Below are 25194 nucleotides of genomic sequence, written 5' to 3'. Positions count from 1 at the left end.
TGGTTCAGTATAAACTGAAACAAACAAACTTTTACTCTGTCTGGATTTGTTTGACACGACCCACCCCGCATCCCGTGGAAGAGTTGAGTCACCCGTAAATACCATCAATACCATTAAAGAAGCGCAATGCCTCCCTCTGCTGGCCAAAATACGAACTGACCGAGTCAACAAAACGGCAGCAGGCGTTGACAAGTTTTTTTTTTTGGGGGGGGGGGGGGGGGGATCCTCTATTTAAATATTACAGAGGAGAGCCCTCCCCAGCTTGGAGCAACAGCTTGACGGCGCTGTTATTCATTTCCCTGTACATGGGCGGCCGTGGATAATAACCGGAAGGTTTGTGTTTCGATTCTCACTCTCGCCACTTATAGACGGTGACACTGACAGCGCTACCCCTCGAGTTGTGAGTGCTTCAACAAGGCATTAACAAGGCATGCTCCAGGATATGGCATCTGTCTCCATGAGTGTGTGGAGGTTCCCTGTACATGACTATAAATCGAATTTTAATTTATGGGAGCTGCCCGGAAAGGTATTGGCAATATTCCCACCCTCTTCCCACTTCCAGGGAAGGAAAGCGGACCCATCACCTCAGTTGCATCAACTGTTTGCTGCGCCACACGAATGTTAAAACTTTCGATGACTCACCCAGTCATTCCATCTGGACTGGTTGTGTTCATCTTTATCGATGAACGAATTACATCGATTCAAGTGTGTGTCGAAGCCTGTCTCAGGTTTGTCAGAATTAGAAGTTTAATTTTGTTGGATTTTCACCCCACAATCACTTTACCCTTAGAGATCACTCTACTACAGTAGAAATGTTGTGGTACACGTGAATGGTATCATTATTAGATACACGGCATTTTTTAACAGTTCTCGGTTGAATAATGATTGGGATTTACACCTAATATCTTGTTTTGTTTAAAATTATGTTGAAAATGGCTTTTTAAGCCAAAAAGGAAATGTCATCTGCATTCAGATGCAGCCAGTCAAATCTAGCATGTGATAACACAGCAGATACAGCCTGAGTACAAATATTTAATTGTAAACTCGTTTTCAATTCACGGCCAGTGTAATTTCTTGTATTAATGTTTTCCAATATCTTAGATATTACATTTGATTAAATTCAAACATACAGATTACCGTTTCAGGCTGTTTTATAGTACTGTTCTGAAGCATTTTTGAAAACTCTCATGTTTCTATCTATCTGCCAGAGTATGTCAGGCAAGTCAGCATCTCTGTACTTTCATTATTTCACTTTTATCTGTGGGCTTGGATACATGCATAAGCACGAACAATTAATGAGGTTTATTCCAAGACATTAAGAAATAAGAGGTAAGGCAACAAATCCAAATAAAATCAGCACTGAGGTGTTCTTTCTGTCTGATCTGCCTCTTGTGAAGACTCAGATCTTTAATTTTTTCTATCTGTTAGCGGCACAGAGTAAACAAAGTAATGACATGCATGTCCCTGGACCACTGGACCGCCACACCTCCTGATAAGAGTGCAGACGCCAGTAAAACCCTGAGACTGATTAACCGTTTCCTCAGTCTATCACCTGCAAAGTGATGCCCATCTCTCTGACACCAGAGCGGCGACATTTCCCCAGCACACGCAGATAACAGGTGACATTTGCACAATGCCGCTTGAACTTTGCTGACTCGAATGACTGAAACAGACTCTTAACTTGTGTTTTTGTTTCTGTTATTACTGATATTGCTCCAGCTAAAATGTCAGCCTAGTTCTTAGATAAACAATGGGCTGTTTTTTTTTTCTGCGGCTTCATCATGAGTTTTTAAAGAACATCAAACAAGCAGAAGATAAGTGGAAAGCAACATCTGTCTAACTAGAGCTCTGGAGTTTTGAGATTTAAAGTGAGTTTTTTTACCACAGCCACTAAGATAGAATTTCAATTTGCTATTTAGAACATTCAACAGCTCCGTGTTAACATAATTTCAGTCAAACACCAACTTCATGACAATAAAGTATTCGTGACAAACATAGCTGCATACTTTTAATTCTTTATCCTTTCAGTGACTTGGCTGATGATGTTTCTCATGTTTTGAACTCTAATGGCCGCAGTCACATTATAGACGACTAAAGGAGGGGGTTGACATGGCAACCATGTGTTCTCGGCATGGTCATAGCGGGCAGCATAGTTTGGAGAGGAACACGGGGGTGAATTGATCCCATACAGTGGTGTAATGTGTCTTTTTACTTCACAGTGGTTTGTTTTCTGATCACATTAGACGATGCTGTCAGTTGGATGGCAGATTTGGTTTCACTGACTTTATCTATTAGCATTTATATATTTCATGTTTTTTCTTTTACAGTGAAAATGGTGAAGTAAAATCAGAATACTCCAACCTTCAATGAACCAGCAGGAAGTGCAGTTGAAGTCTTCACATCTATTTGCTACGCCTAATTGATTTTGGTTGAATTATCATGTGTTGTGGCAGCTTTCCAGCCACCACGTCTGCATCTGCGTCACCCTCCAGCTAAAAGCTTTCCTTTAACACTGTGTGTCCGTGCAACTGGAAAAATAATTAGAAGACAACACACAGTCAGACCTCTGAACTCATTTGATGGGAAGGATGTGTGCAAGTGTGTGTGTGTTATGTACATTGGTGTGAGTCTTTTCTCATTGGAATAAGGAAGGTTGGATGAGTGATTGCCTTCCACGAAACGAACAGTCATCTCAGAGGTAAAGATGGAAGATGCTGAGGAACAAGGTCAAAGATTCAGTGATCTGAAAGCACAGCAGCATTTCCTGACATAAACCGCCCAGCTTATTAATATTTCTGCAGCTCCTCGGTTGTGCGTTTCTGCGTGCCTGAGTGAGTGCCTGGGTGAGAGCAAACAGTTGTTGCTAGGTAAAGAAGGATTATACTGCAGATCTGGCGTAGACCTGTTTACACATGACCAGATGACCACAGGTAATGACTACAAACTATCGAAAACCACGGCTCATCGGAATGAGACTTGAAGAGTCCTTCACTGCAGCGGTGCTCTCTTTGTTGTGTTTCTTTGTTCTAAATTTCGGCTGTCAGGAAATGCAATTGCATTATCTCTACTGTGTCCAAGAGGAAAAAATATCCCCCACTCAGAGAGCACCACTATCTCTGGATCATTGAACACACAACATTAAATCACTAACACATAGTTTCCATGAGTAAACAACCTGAGCAGCACCCGAGGAAGGCCACATCATTTCCATCAATATCTGCCAGTGGTCATTGTTTGATAGGACAACAAAAGGAGCGGGCATATTGTAATTAAACGCACTTTAAAGCATGCTGGTTTTCAGAGTGAGGGAAAGATTTCTGATCCATCTGCTGATTTGGAGTCACAAAAGCTTAGTCATTATTACCAGCATGTTTTAGACAATAAGGTGAAGAGTCTCACAAAATTGTGACATTCAGATAACTTAATTAATCCATATTTTTGTGATGTTTTTTCACACAGTGAACAAATCAGTTTAGAATCACCAAATGATTGACCATCCACACCAAACCCTGAATTCGCCTTAAATATGTGCTACACTATGAGATGAAAAACATGCGCATGACTGATTTTGGTCATATCGTGTTTTGTTGGACATTTGCAAACGTCCCATCTAATATTCATGAAAAACTATTAGATCAAGTGTTTATTTCATAATCACACTAATCGTTTTTAACTACCTTGTCCTATTTTGTGCCTTAAGCGTGCCAACATGAATTTATAATTTCAGTGTATTCATTTCTGTTGTTTTAACATCACATGTTGACATCAACACAATCAGAAATATTCATGTGTGTAGTGAGGGATGAAAGGAAGCATTCAACCAGTTTATGTGGGCTCTGTCAGGCTGACGATGCTATCACACATGCACTCACGTGTTGTATTAAGTGTTATCTGGAAACAGACAGAAAACAGTATTAAAGCCCCGACTGACACCTGTTTGTCTGCTTTAGTCTACACTGTGTGTGTTGGATGTTGGCTAAAATATTCTTCTATGTTTGTTTCTTTATGTTTAAAAGATTCCTAAGGCTGTGTGTTTTATTTAACCTTAATGTTAGATTATAAAAGTCAACACAGAATGATTGCAGTAGATAGCTGGGTTGATGGCTATCTCCATGTGCTGTAAATGTACTAATTTTCTATTCATAAATCCCAGACATGTGATACAATTCTCATTGTTTCTCTGGTTCTTATCAAGTGTGAGCCAACAAGAGCTATAGCATAAGGCAAAAGGGTAACAATACTATCTAAATATCAGCTGTTATACATATACCCCAAATTACCAGAATTATTGAGTGACCAGTTGGGTTTAGACTGCAGTTTAGTCATTCATCTCTGTTATTTTCTGTTATGACTCACCATACTGCATAAAGACTAATTCAAAACAAATCAAACGAAAGTTTATAGTACTTGCCCATTCAACACCTAACCTTATTCGGTATACGGCATGCCTTTTACACCGTACACATTCATAATATGAACACAACTGTAATGCTACTGGCCCATTTTGGGTCAAGTTATTGTGTAAGTAGTATCACATGTCACTGTTTGAAACACAGGGTTTGTGTCGTCTAATTAAATGTTGCTCAAAATACATCAGGGCAGACATGAAATAGAATACTCACTTCTCCAGGTACCACAACAGCACCACAGCTGTACAACACCACCTCAGTTTATTACAATAACTGCCTCATTGCTCTTGAGTTGACTCTCAGAAGCCCTCTCTGATTTTAGTAAATGAAAATCACTCTGTCTATTGTTGCAGGTTTTTTTTGTGTGTGTGTGTGTGTGCGTGTATGTGTGTGTTTGTGTGTGTGTGTTTTATATGAGTCATGGGTCTTTCCTGTCATGAAAAATCTTGACAACCACAGCAATAACCACAAGGAACATTTATATAATCGCAGTGCACTGTAAACCCTCTTAAGAAGGTGTCGCAGAGGAGCATTTGTCACAGACACTCTGTCGTGACTGCCAACTCAACAGTAAGGATTGTGTTGCCTCTGAGGCAGCTTTGTAAAGAGGAAAAATAAAACTAGAAAACCCTCATGGGCATGAGATTCGTGTATTTCAATACTACCCTATTGTAAGTGTAAGTTTTAATGTATCTTATACTGTGAAAATGCTTGGATGCTGAGTTATTATCTTCCACCTCCACCTCCATAAATCATAATATTACAGAGCTGCATGTCACTAATTACATCCCACCTAGGACTTTATGAGAATGCATCTTTCTTAGAAGCCATTCACCTGAAGCCTAATTATATCTTATTTTCGATACCTATTCTAATACCAACAGAGCTGGAGAGAATCTATTGCTTTATTCTGAAAAAGATGATAGTATTGTCTCCTCAGCTGCTGGGGCGACCAGCTTTTTCTCTCCTCCTTGTGTGTTCCAGTCAGTCTCATCTCGAGCTCTTGATGTGATTCAGTGGTGTGAACAGGAGCTGTCCGCGGTGCTGAAAACGTCTCGTCCCGCTCCTGGGGACGAGAGCACAGCCTGAGGACAGAGAGAGAGAGGCTTTACAGACTCCGGCAGACTTCCTTCATCCATAATCTGCATGAAATGGAGGAAGTGTGGCACAGATGCTGCAGAGCCTCCTCTTCATAATGATAAACTTAGTGTGCCCTTGGTAAATAGCTAATGTGATCACAAAAGATTTGTTTGACTGTTGTGTTTTTTCCCCCACAAATTCTCCTACGTCTCCTCCTCGTCCTCCTTTGGGGATAAACAGTGGGATATTTTTAGTTGGATCACCCTCACCTCCTCCCGTTTAGACTTTCTCCCTCAGGGACTAGAGCTCAATCTAACCAAAGGTAGACGCCAAACTGACGTCAGAGCACCCGTAATTTGACGTGTGAATACCCCCCCATCGCGACCACAAACAGACTCTCAGCGCACAGACCAGCCCTACCTATCAACAGTATTTCCTCTCCTTGGCGGACCAATAACGCGCAGTTTCCCTCCATCACAGCCAGCGGTGTCTTCGGGAATAAGCAGAATATAAAGGGGATTCTTTAATATCACCACGCCACAGCTATATCTCGGAGTTTTTGGCTGCTTTTCTTGGGGGTTAACTAAGCTATTTGTAAATATCTTTTTCTTATCTGGTTGAATTTCCTCTGACATGGAAATGAGATGTCGTCCAGCTGTGATGTGCTGTGTTTTCGCCGTCCTCTGCTCCGTGCTTCCCCGCACGCTTGGGTCTTCCTTCGGGGACAGGCAGTACCTGAACGAGTGGGCTGTGGAGATCCCTGGTGGGCTGTCCGCTGCGGAGTCGATCGCCCGGGAGCTGGACTACGAGCTGGTCCGACAGGTATGGCACCAACGCCCTGAAGCGAAGCACCGATAAAAAGCTGAAACTGAGTCCAAAATGTGTGCAAGTGTGCACAGACTGATTTCTGTGGAGTTGTGTATTTACTGGGCAGAGCTGGAATCTAAACAACAGCTTCACAATTTAAATATCCAACATCTCATCTCACAGCCATTAAACAGACAAGGCTTACGCAAAAATGTTTCATGAAATTTTAATCAAGCCAGTAGCCTACAGGGGGCTAACATGAGCTGTGTTGTAACAGCAGACCAACCAATAGCGGTTTGAATTATTCTGTTTTTGCTTAAAGAGGCCTTCAGAATACGCTACTTAATCCCTTTTCACCTGCATTTTCAGTGTCTTAAAAAGATAAAATAGGACAAGCTATGACTCATTGTTTACCCACTTTTGATAACCTATAACTGGAATTAGCCAGTTCTTTATATCCTTGTCTTTCCGGTAATGCAGCTTGAATAATATAGTCTTTTCCTAAACAAATATATTACCTTCATTCTTTATTGTAAGGCTAGTTCATGAATTCCTACAACATCTATGGCTCTGAACAACCACAGGTCCTTTTAATCTTCCAGGTAGAGCTCACAGTGTGGTTATTTTTCATAGAATATTTTCTCTTCAAATAAAACAAGGCATTTGCATTAAAACCAAATGAATCGGTCTTTATTTTGACAGTTATTTAATTTATTGCCAGATGCTTGGTTTATCTGTGGGAGGACCACATATATAGTTATGGTACTAATGTGGTTAATAAGTGGAAGCACAGGTATAAGGATACCTGCTCGACATTACTACCTGTCACACCTCCGACGGTGCCATCCGGGTAGCTGCAGGGTCATCAAAGCTTTCACACGTGTAGGTCCAGTGTGCTTTGTTTACCTTATAATTGGATAGAAATATAAATCTGTGAATAAATTTGTCTACTCATAAACCAATATCTATTAACTGACATAATAAGGAAATAACTGAAATGAAATTGTGTGACAAGCCACACTCACCAGATGACAGGTGTTATCTTTTCTCAGAAAGCGTTTTGCTCTTTTGACTTCCTGTCTGTTTCCTTGCAGATTGGGGCCCTGGAAGACCACTTCTTGTTCCGACACCGCAATCATCCTCGCAGAATGAAACGCAGCGCCCACCTAATTACCAGGCAGCTGTCGGAGGATGATCGGGTAGGTGGTGTTTTTTATAAATATATTTAATTTTTGTCAGGATTATCTTGTCCTGATCTGTGCAGGAGTATCTTGTCTCATCTTTAGGAAGACTGCCGGAATCAGATGTTTTCATTTGTCTGTTCAGGTGCTGTGGGCAGAGCAGCAGTATGAGAAGCGGCGCAACAAGCGAGCCGCCCTCAGAGGGTGCAGGGATTGCCCCGTGGACAAGCTGTTTGATGATCCCATGTGGAACCAGCAGTGGTACCTGGTGAGTCTCCAAGAAAGCTTGAACACTGGCTGAGACATGAAAAGTTTCAACAAACCATCCAGTTTGAAGAAAATATCTGAATACCTACTTGCAGAATTCTATAAACCACAAATTTAGGTTGATAATCACCCCTTCGGTCGAGAGTTGTATACTTTGGGTCTGCTTTTGCCTTCTGTTTGCCTTTCCATCCTCCCAAGAGACACAATTATTAAAATCCAGTGGCAAACAGTAAACACATGTACTTAGAGGAAAACATGATTTGAAAAAAAAGATAAAACAATCGAGTGCCACCAAGCCATTCAGGCCAAAAGAGCCATTTGCTTAATTGGTAACACAGTCCCTTGTGGAGATAAGAGGGGTGGAGAGACTATAATCCAACAGGATGGAGCAGAGTAGAGCACCATGCATTAAGTCCCAGTTTACACAGAATATAATATTATAGCAGCACAGAACATTGTCACAGCTGTGCATCCCATTCCAGACCTATTACTAACACATTCACTTTAGACAGATAATAAACTGAGACCAAAATTTTGACAGATTTAAATCTATAATCTTAAAACAAATTATATGCACATGCATATTATATAATGTGTACCAATCACTGATCATCTAAATGAGCTAAATCTGGGGGAAAAAACGGGTGAGCAACAATCAAAAAAGCCTTTTTTTAAAAATATTTTGTCGAAAGACAGAGATCACAGTGCGAGACCACCAGCTGTTTAGCTACAGGAAACAGATGTGATCTCTGCTATTGCCTATGTCAGATCACCGCTATTGGATTAAAGGGTTTATCAGGTAGGGATGATTTGAGAAAGTGGGTAGGGTACATATGTGTGTAGCATCAGTGCTTCTGTGTGCAAGGGAGATATTTGTTTTCTCAGCTTCGACTGCTTTGCACCTGCAGTAACCGAGCATGAGTCATGCTTGTGGGGAACAAATTGAGATGAATCATTTTTGCCGATGAGGGATGATGACACTAATGGAATTGGCCTTAAAGTGCCGCTTACTGTATTTCCACATCAGCCCATGTCTGTGTCACTGACAGAGCCACGTTAAAGCTCATCTGAGGCATTGTAATTTAGTGTCTTTCTCCATCAAGCGAGGGAAAATATGTGCAGTCTCAGGTGTAATCTTTTTACACCTGTCACCGTGATAAAATTCTTTTTTTTTTACCTCTTGCATTAGTAAATGAGGGTACATGATAATGAGGGAAAGGATAAGAGTCAAGAACACAGACACTGCACTGTGTAAGTAATGCAAAGTGATGCCAAAGATTACAAGGCAGTGACGTCGGCAGGCCTGATGAGCATGGATATTGGAGTTTGGGTGGAGCTGCAGGAAAAGAGCAGGGGATAGTAATTATGGCAGAGCTGGAGAGCTGGGGCTAAGAGTGTGATCTTCATCTATTACAAGTGGGTGACTGCCTGAATTTGATAAGGGAGTGACTCATACTTGTAGTCTGAAATTCCTCCTGCCTGCACAGTTTTGTGTGTGTGCGAGTGTGTTAATTGTGCATTTAGAGATCTCTCTGTGCTCTTGCATGTACTTCCACTTGCTCTTTATTTATGTAGTCAGAGCTGAGATGCTTACTTAAGCTGCTGTGTGTGTTTGCTGTATATCATTAAATCCAATGCAAGGCAAGCCATTGAGCAAGCCCTTCAGCTGCTACTGCCATCAACAAGTGACTTATTTTGTGTTGAAAACAGTAATTATGACCTGGCAGGAAGTAAAAGCCTCTCAAGGAAAATTGTGGGATATGTTGTGCATTGCCATAGAGGATTGCAGTCTATTTGCAGTTAGAACTGGTAACTGGTGGTAGAAAGAGGGGTATGAGAGAAGACTAAGTAAAAACAGGGAATCAAAGTGGTGGCCAATACATCACAGGGATGAGTCACATCTTGGAGTGGCGTTCTGCAGTGTCTGTGCATAATGCGCTGAGAGCGTAAGAGCAGTTCTTTTTTTAGTCTTAGCTGTCTCCAGCTCTGAATCATACTCTTCCCAAGGCAGGCAGCATGCAAGCATCAAGCCCTGCTTATTCTCCATTGATCCCTGCTGATTCTACTCTTAAAACAGGCTTGCAGCACCCTACGCTGCGTAATATCAGACAGCCTCAGAGATGATTTTATGAATGCCATGACAGGGGGATTCAATGTGAGTAGAGCCTGAAAAGCTCAGGTGGAAAAACTATGCATGTCTGGGTGCTTAAAAGCATGTTGGAGGTTAAATTCATCAATAGCGTTATTATACTGATACCAAAAAAGCCTGAATTATTATGACCTTCAACTAGCAATCTGCCTGCAAGTGGCCATAGAGTAGAAGTGGACTCAAGGCACAACAAAGGAAACGCTTACGACCCAGTAATGATTTTCAGTAAAGGTCACTGGCAGACTCAGAGGACTGTAGGATCCTACTTTGTTCAACCCTCTTTATGATAATACTTCAAAAGCCTCTTTATTTAAAGGGGTTATAGATAATTACAGATGTGCAATCATATTACTTTTTGCCTGTCTTTCAGCAAGACACACGGACATCTTCCTCGCTGCCAAAGCTGGACCTGCATGTGATCCCTGTGTGGCAGAAAGGCATCACAGGAAAAGGAGTGGTCATCACCGTTCTCGATGATGGGCTGGAGTGGAACCACACAGACATCTACTCCAACTACGTAAGACACCGTTTCCATGGAGACAGCCTCCGTCGTCTGGTCCTTCCGTTGCCATAGCAATGTTGCTGGTGACACCTTCCAAGGCCTTTAAAGATAGTAATAAATCTGCTATATGATTGTCCTAGTCTCTGAGGGGGCTTCAAGGTCTCAAATTACGAGATGAATAAGATTTTTTTTTTACATGAATGACTGCTCCCTTTGAATTAAGGAATGTTGGATTTGAAAATATTCATCATTCCTCCAACAATGTTTTGAAAGTTGTAAAGGGGATGCAGATAATTATGGCTGAATGGAAGCTCAATAAGGTTTCATTTTGGCATAGTCTCTCTTGTTTAGAGGAACTCTAAAAGCTCCATCTGTGGTGTTGCTCTCAGCAGCTAAACACTGCTGCCTCACCAGAGCAAAAGAATGGAAGAGAAAGTGTGTGCGTCAGCAACTCCCACTGTAATTAAGTTAACGCTGATTAATTTTGGGATCAATCGACTGAGACGCTCATCCTTAATAATCAAGGCGTATGATCAGCATGCATAATAGCAGTAAAATGACAGTCACAGGCATCTGATTTAATTGGATATTATAGCTTTCCTGGTGAAACATAGACTGACAGGATGATAAAATGCCTCTTTTTTTTTAAATTTCCAATCTAATAGTAGCAGTATCTGTAGATTGTATCAAATATCATGTTAAAGGGGAACAATGGGAATGACAAAAAACAGAGCTCAAACATGACTTACTGACCACATAAGATGCAATGATAGAAACCCTGCTTTCTTTAATCCATGACACAGTCCTCAGATTCCAAACAATCTCAGTGCTTTGAAAGATAGCTGCTGACAAGTACTCCTTCATAACCAGTCATTCATCACGTGTCGTGCCACTGTTTTGAGACATTTCGTTTCCCTTATCATTCGTCATATTGTATAGTTATCATCAAGACAACAGGCTTTTTGAAACTTTCATTGATGCTCTCATTGACGTAATCCCATCTTTTAAAAAGTTTAAAAGTTTTCTTTATATTTCCCAAAGGATGCAGCAGCCAGCTATGATTTCAATGACAACGACCCAGACCCTTTCCCCAGATATGACTCCACCAATGAAAACAAGTAAGTACTTCATTTTATTTAAATGAAACTGTCATGGAGTGCCCAGGGGCTGAGATACGACAATTCACGGCTTTGGCTTCTAGCCCCACACTACACTGTTTTGCTTTACAGTCACTTAAGTTTTTTTTAGGCTTTTGATGGCATCTTTGTGCCCTCTTCAACACGACAGCAGTTCATGTGTATAGCTTTACATGAACAGGGTTCACACGAGTTTTGTTTTTATGACAGTGTTATCACATCCTACAATTGTAGGGGGAGCCATAGAGCAAAGAATTTGCCAAATTGTTTTGTGTTACTTTGAAAAGCTTTTGGCAAGCATAATCCCTTTTTACACATTCTACATTGAGAAAGCATTTTCAAGATTCCTTCACCTTGATTTTTCAACCTTTTGTAACAAAAACTTCTGATAGTCTCTAATGCACAAGCCAATTTGAACTTGATGCGGCCCCAGTCCACCAATATTCACTACAATATATTTTTTTAAATGTACAAATAAAACCTTTTTGGAGGGTTTTTTCCTTACTTTTTTATAAAGCACCATGCAGATTTAAAGCTTGCAGTCTGCAACCTGCCACACAAATACACACATAAGCCCCTGCCAGTTACCCTGTGCTCCACTGTTGTCAGATTACTCCTACTGGAGTTCAAAGTCTCCAAAATGAATCATTTCAGGACCAATCAATAGGTGGAGCTCCCCTTTCTGGTTATGTAAATTCTCCTGTTCTCTCTATCACTGTTTTCTCTCCTAAGCAATACGTTTGAAGTAATTATGTAACTAAACAGATGATAAGCTCTTGTAATTAGGTTTGCTTTTTTTTTTTTCAATTATGAGACAGGAGAAATCGTGACATGAATATAATGCCTGCCAAAAGAACATCATGTCTGAATGTATTTTCTACAAAGTACTCTTCTTTTTGTGAGAGCAGGTGAACAAATCAATTGAGCATACCATTTCTTTTCAGACATGGCACTAGGTGTGCGGGGGAGATCGCTATGCAGGCAGACAACAATAAATGTGGAGTTGGGGTGGCATACAACTCAAAGGTTGGAGGTAAGAGCCTCATTTGTCTTCTGTCTTAAATATGAATGTACCTGATTTTACCACACGATATGGTTTCTCTAAATGTCGTGGTCCTTTTTTTTTCTGGATATGGACTTATTCAGTTTACTTTGGTATTTGTCTTTTGGAGATTCTATTTTGTCCCCTCTGACTAACATGTTTATCACATCAACCAGAAATCCCCTGCATTTGTTTGGCATGTCTCCAGTTGCCCAGTCAACACCTGCAGCGTGTTCACAATGAGCATCCATTTGTCTCATCACTCTCAGTAGCATTTTAACCACCAGTTATCACCTCAGCTTGTCACATGCTCTGTTCTGTTTCTTGGTTATTGCATTGCCTTTTGTCTTGTAGTTAAGATTGAAGTCAGTCTTTTTACAGCTGATAGATTGTATATTTTCTCAAAGAATATAAAATAAGAGCAATCATCACATTGATTTCATAATGTACTACCTTTAAAATAGTTGAGCTCCAATACACTGTGAAAAGCTTTCCATTAAAGGGGCTGCAATCTATGAATTGTTTCAAATAGTGGAAGCTTGTGCCCTCAAGCCCCAGAAGCACCTTCCAGGTTTTACTGCCATGAAAAAAATGTCTTTACAATTTTACTGTTGCTCATTCCTTTCACACTAAGGTAGAGCCAGAAAGGATCAGTATGTCCTTGAGTTTACCAGTTGATAAAAAACAACCCTGTGGGGTGTTCCAATTTCTCTGTCCTTCTCTAGGGATTCGTATGCTGGATGGGATTGTGACTGATGCCATCGAGGCAAGCTCAATTGGATTCAATCCGAACCATGTGGACATCTACAGTGCCAGCTGGGGACCGAACGACGATGGCAAGACAGTGGAGGGCCCTGGTCGTCTGGCCCAGAAGGCTTTTGAATACGGTATTCAGAAGGTACATTAGAAGACAGAAAGGTTTCACTTAAATTCAGTTGGTGTGATTTCCTGAAGGGAGCAATTATCTGCTGGAGTGATGAGAATAAGATAGAGCAGGATCAATACGGACAATGCAGTTAGCTGCTAAGGATGAAGCTTCTAATGACAGACTGTCGACAGCAATAGTTGTTTGCAGCGAGTAGAGGCCTGTCAAATTGTGCCTGTGTTACACCATAACAGTATTTTGAGGTTTGTTTTTTTTATCAACAGAATTGTTTCAACTATACCTAAAAAAAAATGGTTAAATCCTTAAATTTTTCCCCTCTATAAACTACTTAATCATTAATGCTTTTTAGTTTTGATAAGATGCGTTTACAGCACAGGCAACATCTACTTGTCTTTTATTGCCTTCTGTAGGGCCGCGGTGGGAAAGGCTCTATCTTTGTTTGGGCATCAGGTAATGGAGGCCGACAGGGTGATAACTGTGACTGCGATGGCTACACAGACAGCATCTACACTGTCTCAATCAGCAGTGCCTCCCAGCAGGGACTGTCCCCATGGTACGCTGAGAAGTGCTCCTCCACTCTGGCTACAGCATACAGCAGTGGCGACTACACTGATCAGAGGATTGTAAGCAGCTGCACTTGTTTTACGTTGTGTTGTGTCATGTTTTATTACATCGTGTCACACCATGATGGTTTTGTTTTAGAGACAGTTTATGTCATACAAAGTTGTTTTGTTTCATGAATTTATCTTTGCGTGCTCGCTTTCAGACAAGTGCCGATCTGCACAACGAGTGCACTCAGACTCATACCGGAACTTCGGCTTCTGCCCCGCTGGCTGCTGGAATATTTGCCCTTGCATTGGAGCAAAAGTATGAAATTCTGCTAATCTAACACCACACTCACATTTGTTGTGTTGTAAGTTAAAGCAAATGTCATACAACTTTGAGCATTTCATTAAATTCTCACTGTGCTGCCTTTGTTACCTTAGTCCTGATCTTACCTGGAGAGACCTGCAGCACATTGTGGTCTGGACTTCAGAGTATGATCCTTTGGCCAATAACCCAGGCTGGAAGAGAAATGGAGCAGGGCTGATGGTCAACAGCCGTTTTGGCTTTGGACTTCTAAATGCTAAAGCCCTGGTGGACCTTGCTGACCCAGCCACCTGGAAACATGTGCCGGAAAAGAAGCAGTGTATTGTCAGGGATGACTCCTTTCAGCCAAGGTATGTGAAGATTTGTTGATTTTCAGTCTTCCGTTGGAGTATACCTGTGTGCTCTGGTTTAGTCCTGTAGACTGATGAGTGTTAACCAATGACTAATTAGAAATTGTAGCTCAAGCTAAGACTGTTTTTTGTTTCATTTTGTCCTGACATAGGTCCAACAAAGCAAATCTTCTCACTATTAAACAAAGGGATTAAAAACCAGAATCCAAAAGCAGCCAAAAACTGAGGAGGCATTAGTTTAAGTGTTCATTCCGCAGTTTACTTTGGATTATGAGACTCAATAGCACCAACACACAGTTTCCACATTATCTTGCCACACCCCTGTTTAATCCCAAGCATTTGGCTCTACATTTCCGTCAGTGCTTAGTCTTCAATCCTCTCCAGCTTTATACTCGCTTGAACACGAAAATCCTTTCATTCATGTCTGGAAGAGTTGGGGATTAGCTGCTTTTACAAATGAATGACCAAATTCTTTGAAATCTGCATATGCATATTATGTCTGTTTGTGATTGTCATGTGGAAAAAACTACACAGCGGCATATAATTTGTACAGGTAGGGCAGTATTGAGTTTTTATTTCCTTGGTACTTTTTACAAAATCCTGCAAATCGCAATAATGAGAACACACTGTATGAAAGCCCATATGACAGACTACTGTTGTCTTGGGAGGCTGTTTGTGTAATATTCGCTGCTATTTTCATTCATCCCACAGGGAGCTAAAAGCAGCTGGGGAGATCACTATAGAGATTCCAACCAAAGCTTGTCAGGGGCAGGAAAATGCTGTCCACTCATTGGAGCATGTGCAAGTAGAGGCCAGCATCGAATACACCAGGAGAGGGGACCTGCACATCACACTCACCTCCCCAGCTGGTTAGAGATATGCACCCAAGCACACATAAACACACGGACATGTGAGCAAAATAACAAAGTTGTTAAATGATTTATCCCTTTGGGTGTTTCCTCAGGCACCACCACTGTGCTTCTGGCAGAGCGAGAAAGGGACACATCATCTAACGGCTTCAGAAACTGGGACTTCATGTCTGTCCACACGTGGGGAGAAGATCCTGCTGGTACTTGGACCCTAAAGATTACAGATACTGTGAGTTTTGTTCATATTCCTACATATTGGCCAAACAAACATTTTAAGGTTATGTGTAAAATCTTTTTTATGTGCAAAATGAAGGTACACTTAAAGTAATCAGTTAAATATGACAAAAAAGATCTTATATGAAGCTTCTTACGAGTGAATTGCATTTTGCTGTATCAAAAATAATACCTGATTTGTTGAGCGTAAGATTACACCTTTCTTATTCTGGTTTCACAGTCAGGCCGTATGGAGAACAAGGGAAGGATCTTGAACTGGAAGTTGATTCTCCATGGAACATCAGAGAAACCAGAGCACATGAAGAAACCTCGAGTGTACATTCCTTACAACGCTGTGCAGAACGACCGCCGAGGTGTAGAACACATGGATGACATGATGGAGGTGAGCACATGATGGCGGTGATCTGCTTATTATTAACCTGGTTTGATGTTGAAATCTAATTCCCCACAAAATCCAACCCTCTTTTTTTGTACAAATGATGATGAGTTAATCAATCAAATACTTTCAGATACATTTAGCAGTGTGTTTTTTAATCGTCAAATGTAGTGGGTTTTTATAAGTAATTATACTGATAATAGTGATGTGTTTCAGTCTTAAAACTCAAAAGAAATTAGTGAACAATGTGTTGAGCATTATGTTATGAGGAGTAGATATGGACTGAGATTTAATTTTAGTGGCTGATCCTGTAGTTTGAGCGCAGAGTACAACATGGCGTTGAGACAAATTGGCATGTGGCAACAACTTCACATTGTTTACAGTTTCTATGTCTTCATCAAGACCTATGTAGGTCTTAACAAGTTAGCTAATCACTGTTTCTCAAGAGGCTACAGTTATGCACAGCACTTTAAGGCTGTGAAACAAATGCTTAGAGGCAATATGCTATTGTAAGGATGAAAAAGGTCAGATATGACAATATTTCAGACTGAACTTAAGGTGATTGATTTTGGCACCAAGACGTTTTGCCAGAAACATGACAATGCAATAAAAAAAGTCAAAAACCTGTTACATCAAGTCCAACAACAAAATGTATTATGTTTTTTGTAAAATATACGAGTGTAGTGTCAATAGTTGTACTATTAATTTTGTTTAAGTAAGACTGCTTCCACATTTTCTTACTATCGATTTCATGATCATTATCACACATATCTGCTCACTAAATCTAAGTTACATTAAATTGTTAGTTAGCGTAAATAGCATAAAAACTGAAGACACTGTCTGCTGATGCCGTTTTCCTAGAGGCAATGCAAAAATATTTACATTTAAAAAATTCATATTATTTGTAATATCTAACAGTGCACTTGGGCTATGAGTAATAATGTGCCCCTAATTTTCTTGCCAACAATTAGACAATTGCTATCACTCTTATTTGTTTATTATTTTATTTCAGCCGCATATTAAGTGCACATATGTAGAAATTATACCATTCTTCTCATCAAACCTTCATCGGGAGGACAGATAAATTAATTTTTACTGTTTTTGTTGTTATCCACATTAGCTATTTTCACCATAATATTAGAACAACTAAGAGCATAGTGGCAGTCCAGTGTTGATTAAAAATATGTTGTCATGCTTCTCTGGACATTAGCTCCATTGCCTTCCTTTTTTTGTTTGTTAGTGTGTTTTATTTAGTTTTTTTTTTTACCACATGCATATCATGAAACTGTAGAAATATGCAAATAAAAAATAGTGCCTCATTCTCTTGGAACCAGATAAAACACAACACAATTCACATGCCCTTTCAGAGGATTACTTTCGCCTCACATCGTGTGTCATGACCAAATGCCATGTCTCCTCTTTGTTTCTGTTCATACAGGAGCCCACTCAGGCCCACCCACCTCAGGACACTGAGGCTGCACAAGCTTCTCCTTCATATCCAGAGAGGGAGCCCAGAAAACCTTCAAACTCCTCTTACTCCCCCTCTCTGGCCTTATTGCGTCTCCTGCAAACAGCCTTCAACCGTCAGGTCACGGCCTTGCAGCAGCCCCAGACTGCAGCAAGGCCATCCTCTGCTTGGAGGAAGCAGCACCTGGGCCAAAGCCTCTCCCTTCCTGCTACAAGACTCCCACCGCAAAAGCTGTACCAGGCTCTGGACTTGATCAACAAGTACCGGGGCCCAGAGGACAGCATCTACAGTGACTACAGCGATGGCTTCTACAGCAACAAGCCATACAGGCACAGAGACGACCGACTGCTGCAGGCCCTGTTTCAAATGCTAGATCATGATCGGAAGTGAGAGCCAGGAGGTGCGGAGAGAAGATGGTGTTGGTTTGGGAGCAGAGGAACAAGGGGGAGAGGCAAAATAAAGCAAACGATTGCTACTGGGTCTGGAAGAGAGGAGAAGATAAGAAATATCCCAAATGCTGCATTTCTGATCTATTTGCCAATCGCCATTTGTTAATTTGTTAATTCTTTCATTCCTTCATTTAGCCATGCAAAATTGACTAATGTGATTCAGAATATCCACTTATTTAGAGCCTCTCTGCTGTAAAATGTATCTCCATGTGTTGAATATAAAAGCATTTAACTAGAAAAATAAGGGAGGAGGAGGTTATGGTGGCCTTGTCTCTCTTCTCTCTACTGCTTGCTCAAGCATGCCACCTTTAGAATATAAGTTTTGTAATAGTACCTATATCTATATATCATTCAGACAATGATTGTAATACGGTTTAAACACTAATTTAGTCCCCATTTCTTCATAGTTATACTTAGTGTCTTACAGTATAACAGGATGCTTTCTTTCACACCACTGGGGAAGAATTGATTTAAAAAAACAAAAAACTAAATGAAGTAATTGAATTAAAAATACATATTTGAAACAGATTTCAATTGATTAAATATTCTCAGGGTGTTAGCAAAGCTCAAGAGAGTAACAGAATGATTTCTGTCCTCTTTCAAGTACCAAGAGAAATATATTTACTGTGAAAGGTTACTTATATAAGTGTGCAGATGAAATGATGCACTTATACTAAGATGCTTTTAATGAGATTAAACTTTTAAATTAAAACTTGACATTCAAAATGAAAAAAAAGAAGCAAATGAGCACCCAAATAAGAGATTAATTTTATTGTGCAATTTGTTCAATTTTTTTAAGAGTACAATGCTGCATTAAAGGAAATATTTTTCTAAGGAACCAATATAACTCATGAAATAATAACTATGATATCAAACCCTTTTAGCAGTTTATTTTATTGTGGCACAGTTCACACAGAAACTACAAAGTCAGTTGTAGTTGTAACTACATACAAACACTGCCAAAATCTGGTTTTCAAAACAGCTTCTATGTATTCACTGACTGTACAAATGGCTAATCCTCTCTAATAAGCCAGCTATTTCTGTGAACCCTCCTTAAAATTTGATGGTTTTACACACTTGTTGTCAGTAGCTGTATCACATGCAGAGGCTGTCCTCAATCTCTGCAGAATAGGGACTCAGCACTGCAACATTCAAGCACATTCATGTTGAACGCCTTAATTTATGCTGTAATAAATGTGCATATTCATCTCCACGTGGTATAGATCAGTTTTACGGATGCTATTGTAAGTGTTTATGACATGAATTACTATGAGGCCTCAATTCTCCAGCTTGAAACGTCCTGGCCCACTTCTCTGCCAACAAAGTGACAGGAAAAAGATGAAGTCTGAGAAAAACCTTTCCATGCTCCCTGTAATTTATTCATTCTTTAGAGTAGCCTATGCTGTTTTCTTTCTGGTTTTTCTTTTGTTTTGACTGATTCTTCAGTCCCAAGTTGTTTACACAAACCAATTTCATGTTGCAATTTCTGTATGGATGTATAAAAAAATATATATAAGATTTATCGAAATAAACTGCAAAGTGACAACATGAGTCTGCTGGGTCTTTGACAGCATACAGTAATTGTTGGAAATTGTGGCTACAGTAGCATCTTGTGGTAAACAAAAGGAAGTGAACACTGTCCTCTATGAGCTGCTGTACAGAGGTATTAAACTGAAAGGAAGTTAAGAATAGATCTTAGATTTTGTAAGAAGCTTAAAGTGAATGCTGCCTTAGAGGAAGTAACTGGTACTGACAGTCTATCGAGTATCTCTATGCATAATCCATATGTTAACATTAAGGCTCAGTAAAATAGCAACATTTTTCTATCTGTGAGTTGGTCCAACACTTCTAATGCTATCATCAGGTCACAAATAGGATTTGCCCAAGAATTTAATCAACAATCAAATAATTACAGACTGCCTACCTCTGTTTAGTGTCAAGTGCAAATTAGCAGATTTAAGCACATTAATAGAGGCTTAATGGTGAAGAACCCTACACATACTAAAAATAAGCATGTTAGCATTACGATTAAAGGATTCATGTGAAAGCACTTGTTTGCAGGCTATAAGTTTCACTATATTTCTTTTCTAGATTGCATGTGCAAATAAGCCACAGAAAAGATTCATAACGTAAGGGATATTTGGAGTGTATTGCGCTAGTAAGCCTTTGAATATTGCTTCATGCATCAAAATTCATTATTCAGCAAGAGATGTATCAAAATGAGTCGTTAAATGTTGTGTTTTCAGTTGCAATAATAGATTTGGATTGGGCGCTGAAGTTTATCCACTTACTGTCTTACAAAAGACAAAAATAGGGGGTTGGTAGAAATTGGACATCAATTTACCATACCTCACTTATGTTATATAGATTTATCTTGAGCTTCACATTGTAATTACAGTTAGCTGAGGAAAAACTGGTCTGAAATAAAAAGAAATTTCAGACTTCCACTGTCTGATCTCAACAAATGTTTTTGAATGTTTTGAAAGATTGATTACCCCTCACACTAACACATATTCATGTGTTTATGTTTTCATTCATGTGTTTAAGTGGGTGTGACCGCGGAAGCATTGAAAGGGTATCAGTAACTCAGAGGTAGCTCACTGACTACAATACAGATCTCAGACTTTACAGATTATTTTGTAAGACATATTAGTCACAAACTCTTCAAGAGGACTACAGTATGTTGACTGTTTTTTGGGGTGTCCATTCAATTGAATACTGCCACCTTTTGGTCAAAATGGGTTCAACACAAGAACTGGTATATAAAAGCGTGCATGTCTTTTAACTTCCTTTTTATATAAAGTTCATGCCTCTAACATAGATACAGTGACTTGTTCATGTTAATTCTCACTTACTTTCAGTGTCTGTGCTTCAGTGAGTGTCTTTCCCTGGTTGTGTTTTATTCTTCACTCCCCAGCTCCTCCCCACACATCTGGTTTATTTGGTTTTGCTCCAAAAGTGAGCACTGCAAAAGCACTAGAAGGAATTTGAGAGAGGGGAGTGGGAAACCAGATATGGGAAGAAAAGAAAGTGGAAAATAACACAAAAACGATGAAAAGCGAGAGAAAGAAGAGGCAAGTAAGGGAAATCAATGGCTGAAAAGAGCAACTTTAAAAAAAGATTTCCAGGAAGAGACTGTGTATACTACAAAGACACGCTTGCACATAAGAAAAGGCGAAAATAGAGTGTTCAGAAAGAGGGTTTCGTTCGTATCCACCAGTTAGTCAAAGTATGGCACGGTTCCCGTTCTGCAAGATAACTACAGGTTAGTCCAATCTTCTTGGCCTCTGCTCCACCTCTTGTGCCTTTGTCATGCCTTTTTGCGTTACTTTTAGTTGTTTAGTGACTGCTGTACATGTACGTGCTGTCTAAAAGAACGAGTCGCATTTAAGCATCAAATGCCCAGCTGTAGATGGCATAGTTTTATTTATCCGAGTGTCACTGGTTTCTTACATTCTCTTTTACCACCCTAAAAATCATAACTAGCTTTTATACACTGTGACAGAAATGACAATACATATTATTTTAAAAAAATAAATTCAAAGATTGGATTATTTGTGCAATCTCAGACTACCAAACTTTGTATTTTTATGTGATCAGCTCTTTTATTAATCAGGTTTAAAGAGGACATTTGTAGATAAAATAAGCGCAGCAACTTGAAATATGAACTGACGTGTTCATCTGTGTATTTGTCCTTCAAACAGGTCCTATCAGAACGGCCAGAATACAACTATTTTTGTATTGCTTTCTCCTGTCTCTTATCATATGTAAGTATTATAGAGGAACATGTTCTGTTCTTGCAAGTACTGTCAGGACACTGCATGCTCATGGACAAAAAGAACTTTACCGTCTATTTTTAAAATGACAACAGCTGAGCTGTATTGTAAGCAAATAAAGTGTGATCAGTTGGATTGGCGTGTATGACTCCATACAGAAGTCTGCTTAGCAAAAGGACTTACTGTTTGAAATAGTTTTGATCTTGAAAGATGAAACTATTTTTTTGTCTCATTAGATTTTCTTCATGGGCGTAAAGTTACTATCAGTCTGGATTCATCTCACTCCATCTACGGTGCCATGGAAAGAGAAAGGGGAAAAACACTGACTGACATGACAGGGGTCAGAGCAGCAGGACCACAAACTCCTGTGAAAACTTCATGGGGCGCTCCTATAGTGTGGGGTGACAACCGCAATTCAGTGTGGCGTAGGGCCAAATTTGCAGAACAGGGAATCCGCATAGGTCTGTTTGTCCTCGTGGTGGGAACTTATGCCCAGTTTGTCCGGCGTTTCATTTACTCAGCTGAAACCCACTTTCTCCCTGGTCAGATGGTCACATACTACATTCTCACAGACAATCCCCGTACACTGGATCCTCCTGTCGAGCTGGGGCCTGAACGGCAGATGAAGGTTTTTCCAGTCACAGAGCTGCCTGAGTGGGACAGGTTGGCTTATCGTCGGATGGTCCTACTTGCTGATGCCATCAGAGATCAGATTGGCAGTGAAGTAGAGTACATCTTCTGTGCTGATGTTGACCAGGAGTTTGTGGGCCTGGTGGGAGAGGAAATCCTCGGAGACCTGGTAGCCACATTACACCCAGAACTCTATGGGATGGCGCGAAATGCATTCCCTTATGAAGTTGAGGAAATATCATCAGCTTGTGTGGAGGAGGATGAAGGGGACTACTATTACACATCAGAGTTGTATGGTGGGCTCGTATCTGAGATGTACAGTTTGGCTCGTGCCTGTTCTTTTCTTATTCTACAAGACCAAGCAAATAAGGTTACAGCCAGAGGCCTGGAGGAAAGCTACCTGAACCGCTACCTGATCGACCACAGGCCGAGCTGTGTGCTGTCACCGGAATACAGCTGGTGGAATTCACACCTGACTGCTCCTGTGCCTGCACAGAGGTTAGTCTCCAAAGGAAGGCAATGTGCTGCTTATGATTTGCAGAAGCGGGAGCAACATAAATGTTGAAATTACATAACAGGAGGGTTCTGCTGGCTAAACCCACTAAGGTTAGATATAAACCTCACTCCTGTGTGAAGGAAAAATGTTTTAAAATGTTATCAATTCGTGTTATGATAAGACACCAGATGCAGAAAATTAATGAGGAAGCACATAATGCAGCCATCTTCATAAAATTTAGAATGCTCATTTGATGTTCTGTTTTCTTGGTCGACAAATGGAGCCTGCAATCACACAAAAACAAACTGCACAATCTGCACTGAATTAAAGCTCCATTTGTGTCAACAGCACCTTTGTATGCCTGCTATCTCTTCCCGGCAGAAAAAAAAAATTGACCTGTCTCTTTAAACGAAACACTGTCGTCTCTATTAATGTCAGCCTCAGAGATACTGCTCCAGTGGCTTTGTGGTCAGCAGCGATAAGAGTCAACAGTGTAAGTGCACACTTTCCCCACAGTGGCCAATCATTAACTGGAAGAGCTGCTGTTTCAAGGTCTTTAAAGACCATCTGGGTGAAAATGAATCCAACAGGATGCTGTTTCTTTAGGTTACACATGTTTAAAAGTTTGAGAATCGGGAAGAAAAAAAGTATTTTGAAAATGGTTTGTGTCCTGGAAACTATATGAATGAAAATATTCTGTTTGTCTCATAAGTTGGAATAAAAAGGAAACCCAAATGACCTGATTCTGATTGTTATGTTGTATGCTTCCTTCTCTTATACAAACACCTACATGCTCTCACATTCACACATTGCTTTCTCTTCCTTGTGTGCTGTATTTTTATGGGAGGGTTAAACAGGAGCAGATGTTGTTTTCTCACTGCCAGCAGAATCTGTGCTCAGCGCCAGATCGCCACGTGGAGCGAAGTTGGAGGTGAACTTCAAGTAATCCCATGAAACTTTTGTGCTTCTAGAGTCATGATCAGCATAAGCTTTATTCAAATTTGAACAGAACTGTTCAAAGGGCTGTAAGTTTCTGTCTCACAACACCCTGCTTTCACAAATCAGAATAACCATGAACCACAGAATGATAGCCATGTGCAGATGTTTCTTAAGATCTAGGGGTAGTTTCACTCGTTAAGCTCTAAATAGATCTAACTAGACACATTTCAGAAGGAACTAAATGTATCTGTTGCACAAATCTGTCTTCTTTTTTGTTATTTCTTGAAATATATTTTTGAAACCTGCCTCTGCAGTTGTTGGTTACGAATGCATGTGTCACGCAGTATATCACACAGGAGAGCACCACAGTAAAGTCCCTTAAACTTCAATTAAATCAAAATCATACCACCCCAAACTTGCAGGGTTGAATTACTTGTAACTTGTACAGTTATGGTACAGTGAAAAGGGACAAAATTATAAAAATAAAAGTACTGGGGAGCCAGCTGAGACCATTACCTGTCTAAAGCCACCACTGGTAACTGATAGGCCATGTGTGGGCAATGAGAAGGCAACCACTCATTAAACCATGGCAGTTACTAAGGTCTCTAACACTCTGCATCTGCTACTGCCTAAACAAGGTTGACTCTGGCAATTGAGATGTCATATAGGGTTACCAATGTCATACTGAAAGTTTCCCCTACTTTACAAAAACAAGCTATGAAAATAAAGTTCTGGTGTGCAACAAGCAAGGTCTTCCTTTGACAAAAATGCGAGAAAATACTCACAAATATCTTTTACTTTGTGTAAAATTGTGTCAGTATGATGCATTTGATTATCCATTCAAAACTAGATATTAGCACATGTGTATATACAGTATTATATTCTTCAATGATAATATAATAGGATAAAACATGTTGCTTGTGTCTTATTAAATCTATTAAATCAATAACAAATTGTTCTAAAATGAGGACTAAATGACTAAATTCCTTGATTTTGAAATGCTGTACAGATATCAAATTCTTGTTCATGCTATGCTGGTTCAAAGCTTTAACCATAAAGGTCTGTTCACAGGAACTTTATGAATTTAGGGGTGGCTGATTTGAACCCAGAGATTCAAACACCAATGGAATTTACAGTCCCATTGACTGACCAATCCAGGAGCTGCTCTGTTGATAGCATTGCTGTGCCAGTGCCCAGCCGAGGCACCAGATGATGCAATGCGTTGCTGCACTGGCGCTTTGCACAGAATTACAAATGCACGTTTTTTTGTTTTAAGAT

General features: G+C 40.1%; 2 protein-coding genes across 2 annotated transcripts; both read left to right on the top strand.

The window, feature by feature from the left end:
- The first annotated feature begins 5878 nt into the window (after positions 1-5878).
- Positions 5879-19621, top strand: pcsk1 (proprotein convertase subtilisin/kexin type 1). The gene is made up of 14 exons (XM_072382624.1): positions 5879-6311; positions 7391-7495; positions 7623-7745; positions 10264-10410; positions 11437-11513; positions 12476-12564; positions 13299-13471; positions 13870-14082; positions 14226-14326; positions 14446-14679; positions 15391-15548; positions 15644-15777; positions 16003-16164; positions 17597-19621. Exons 1-14 carry the CDS (start codon positions 6123-6125, stop codon positions 18014-18016), a joined length of 2325 nt encoding a protein of 774 aa, XP_072238725.1. The 5' UTR covers positions 5879-6122; the 3' UTR covers positions 18017-19621.
- Positions 19622-21043: 1422 nt separating this feature from the next.
- LOC140303740 (globoside alpha-1,3-N-acetylgalactosaminyltransferase 1-like) lies at positions 21044-23707 on the top strand. The gene is made up of 3 exons (XM_072382623.1): positions 21044-21340; positions 21780-21842; positions 22088-23707. Exons 1-3 carry the CDS (start codon positions 21307-21309, stop codon positions 23044-23046), a joined length of 1056 nt encoding a protein of 351 aa, XP_072238724.1. The 5' UTR covers positions 21044-21306; the 3' UTR covers positions 23047-23707.
- The last annotated feature ends 1487 nt before the right edge of the window (positions 23708-25194 follow it).

Source organism: Leuresthes tenuis, unplaced genomic scaffold (assembly GCF_036924035.1).
Source record: "Leuresthes tenuis unplaced genomic scaffold, fLeuTen1.0.hap1 SCAF_3, whole genome shotgun sequence".
NCBI classification, from domain to species: Eukaryota; Metazoa; Chordata; class Actinopteri; order Atheriniformes; family Atherinopsidae; genus Leuresthes; species Leuresthes tenuis.
Note: the sequence above shows the minus strand (reverse complement) of the source record. Positions and strands in the feature narration are given on the sequence as shown.

Excerpts from the sequence above, each read along its gene's own strand:
- pcsk1 (XM_072382624.1), top strand. The coding sequence starts at position 6,123 with ATGGAAATGAGATGTCGTCCAGCTGTGATGTGCTGTGTTTTCGCCGTC. Across the intron at positions 7,746-10,263 it reads GGAACCAGCAGTGGTACCTG|CAAGACACACGGACATCTTC; the intron begins GTGAGTCTCCAA and ends CCTGTCTTTCAG. Across the intron at positions 14,083-14,225 it reads ACTACACTGATCAGAGGATT|ACAAGTGCCGATCTGCACAA; the intron begins GTAAGCAGCTGC and ends GCTCGCTTTCAG.
- LOC140303740 (XM_072382623.1), top strand. The coding sequence starts at position 21,307 with ATGGCACGGTTCCCGTTCTGCAAGATAACTACAG. Across the intron at positions 21,341-21,779 it reads GTTCTGCAAGATAACTACAG|GTCCTATCAGAACGGCCAGA; the intron begins GTTAGTCCAATC and ends TCCTTCAAACAG. Across the intron at positions 21,843-22,087 it reads TCTCCTGTCTCTTATCATAT|ATTTTCTTCATGGGCGTAAA; the intron begins GTAAGTATTATA and ends TTGTCTCATTAG.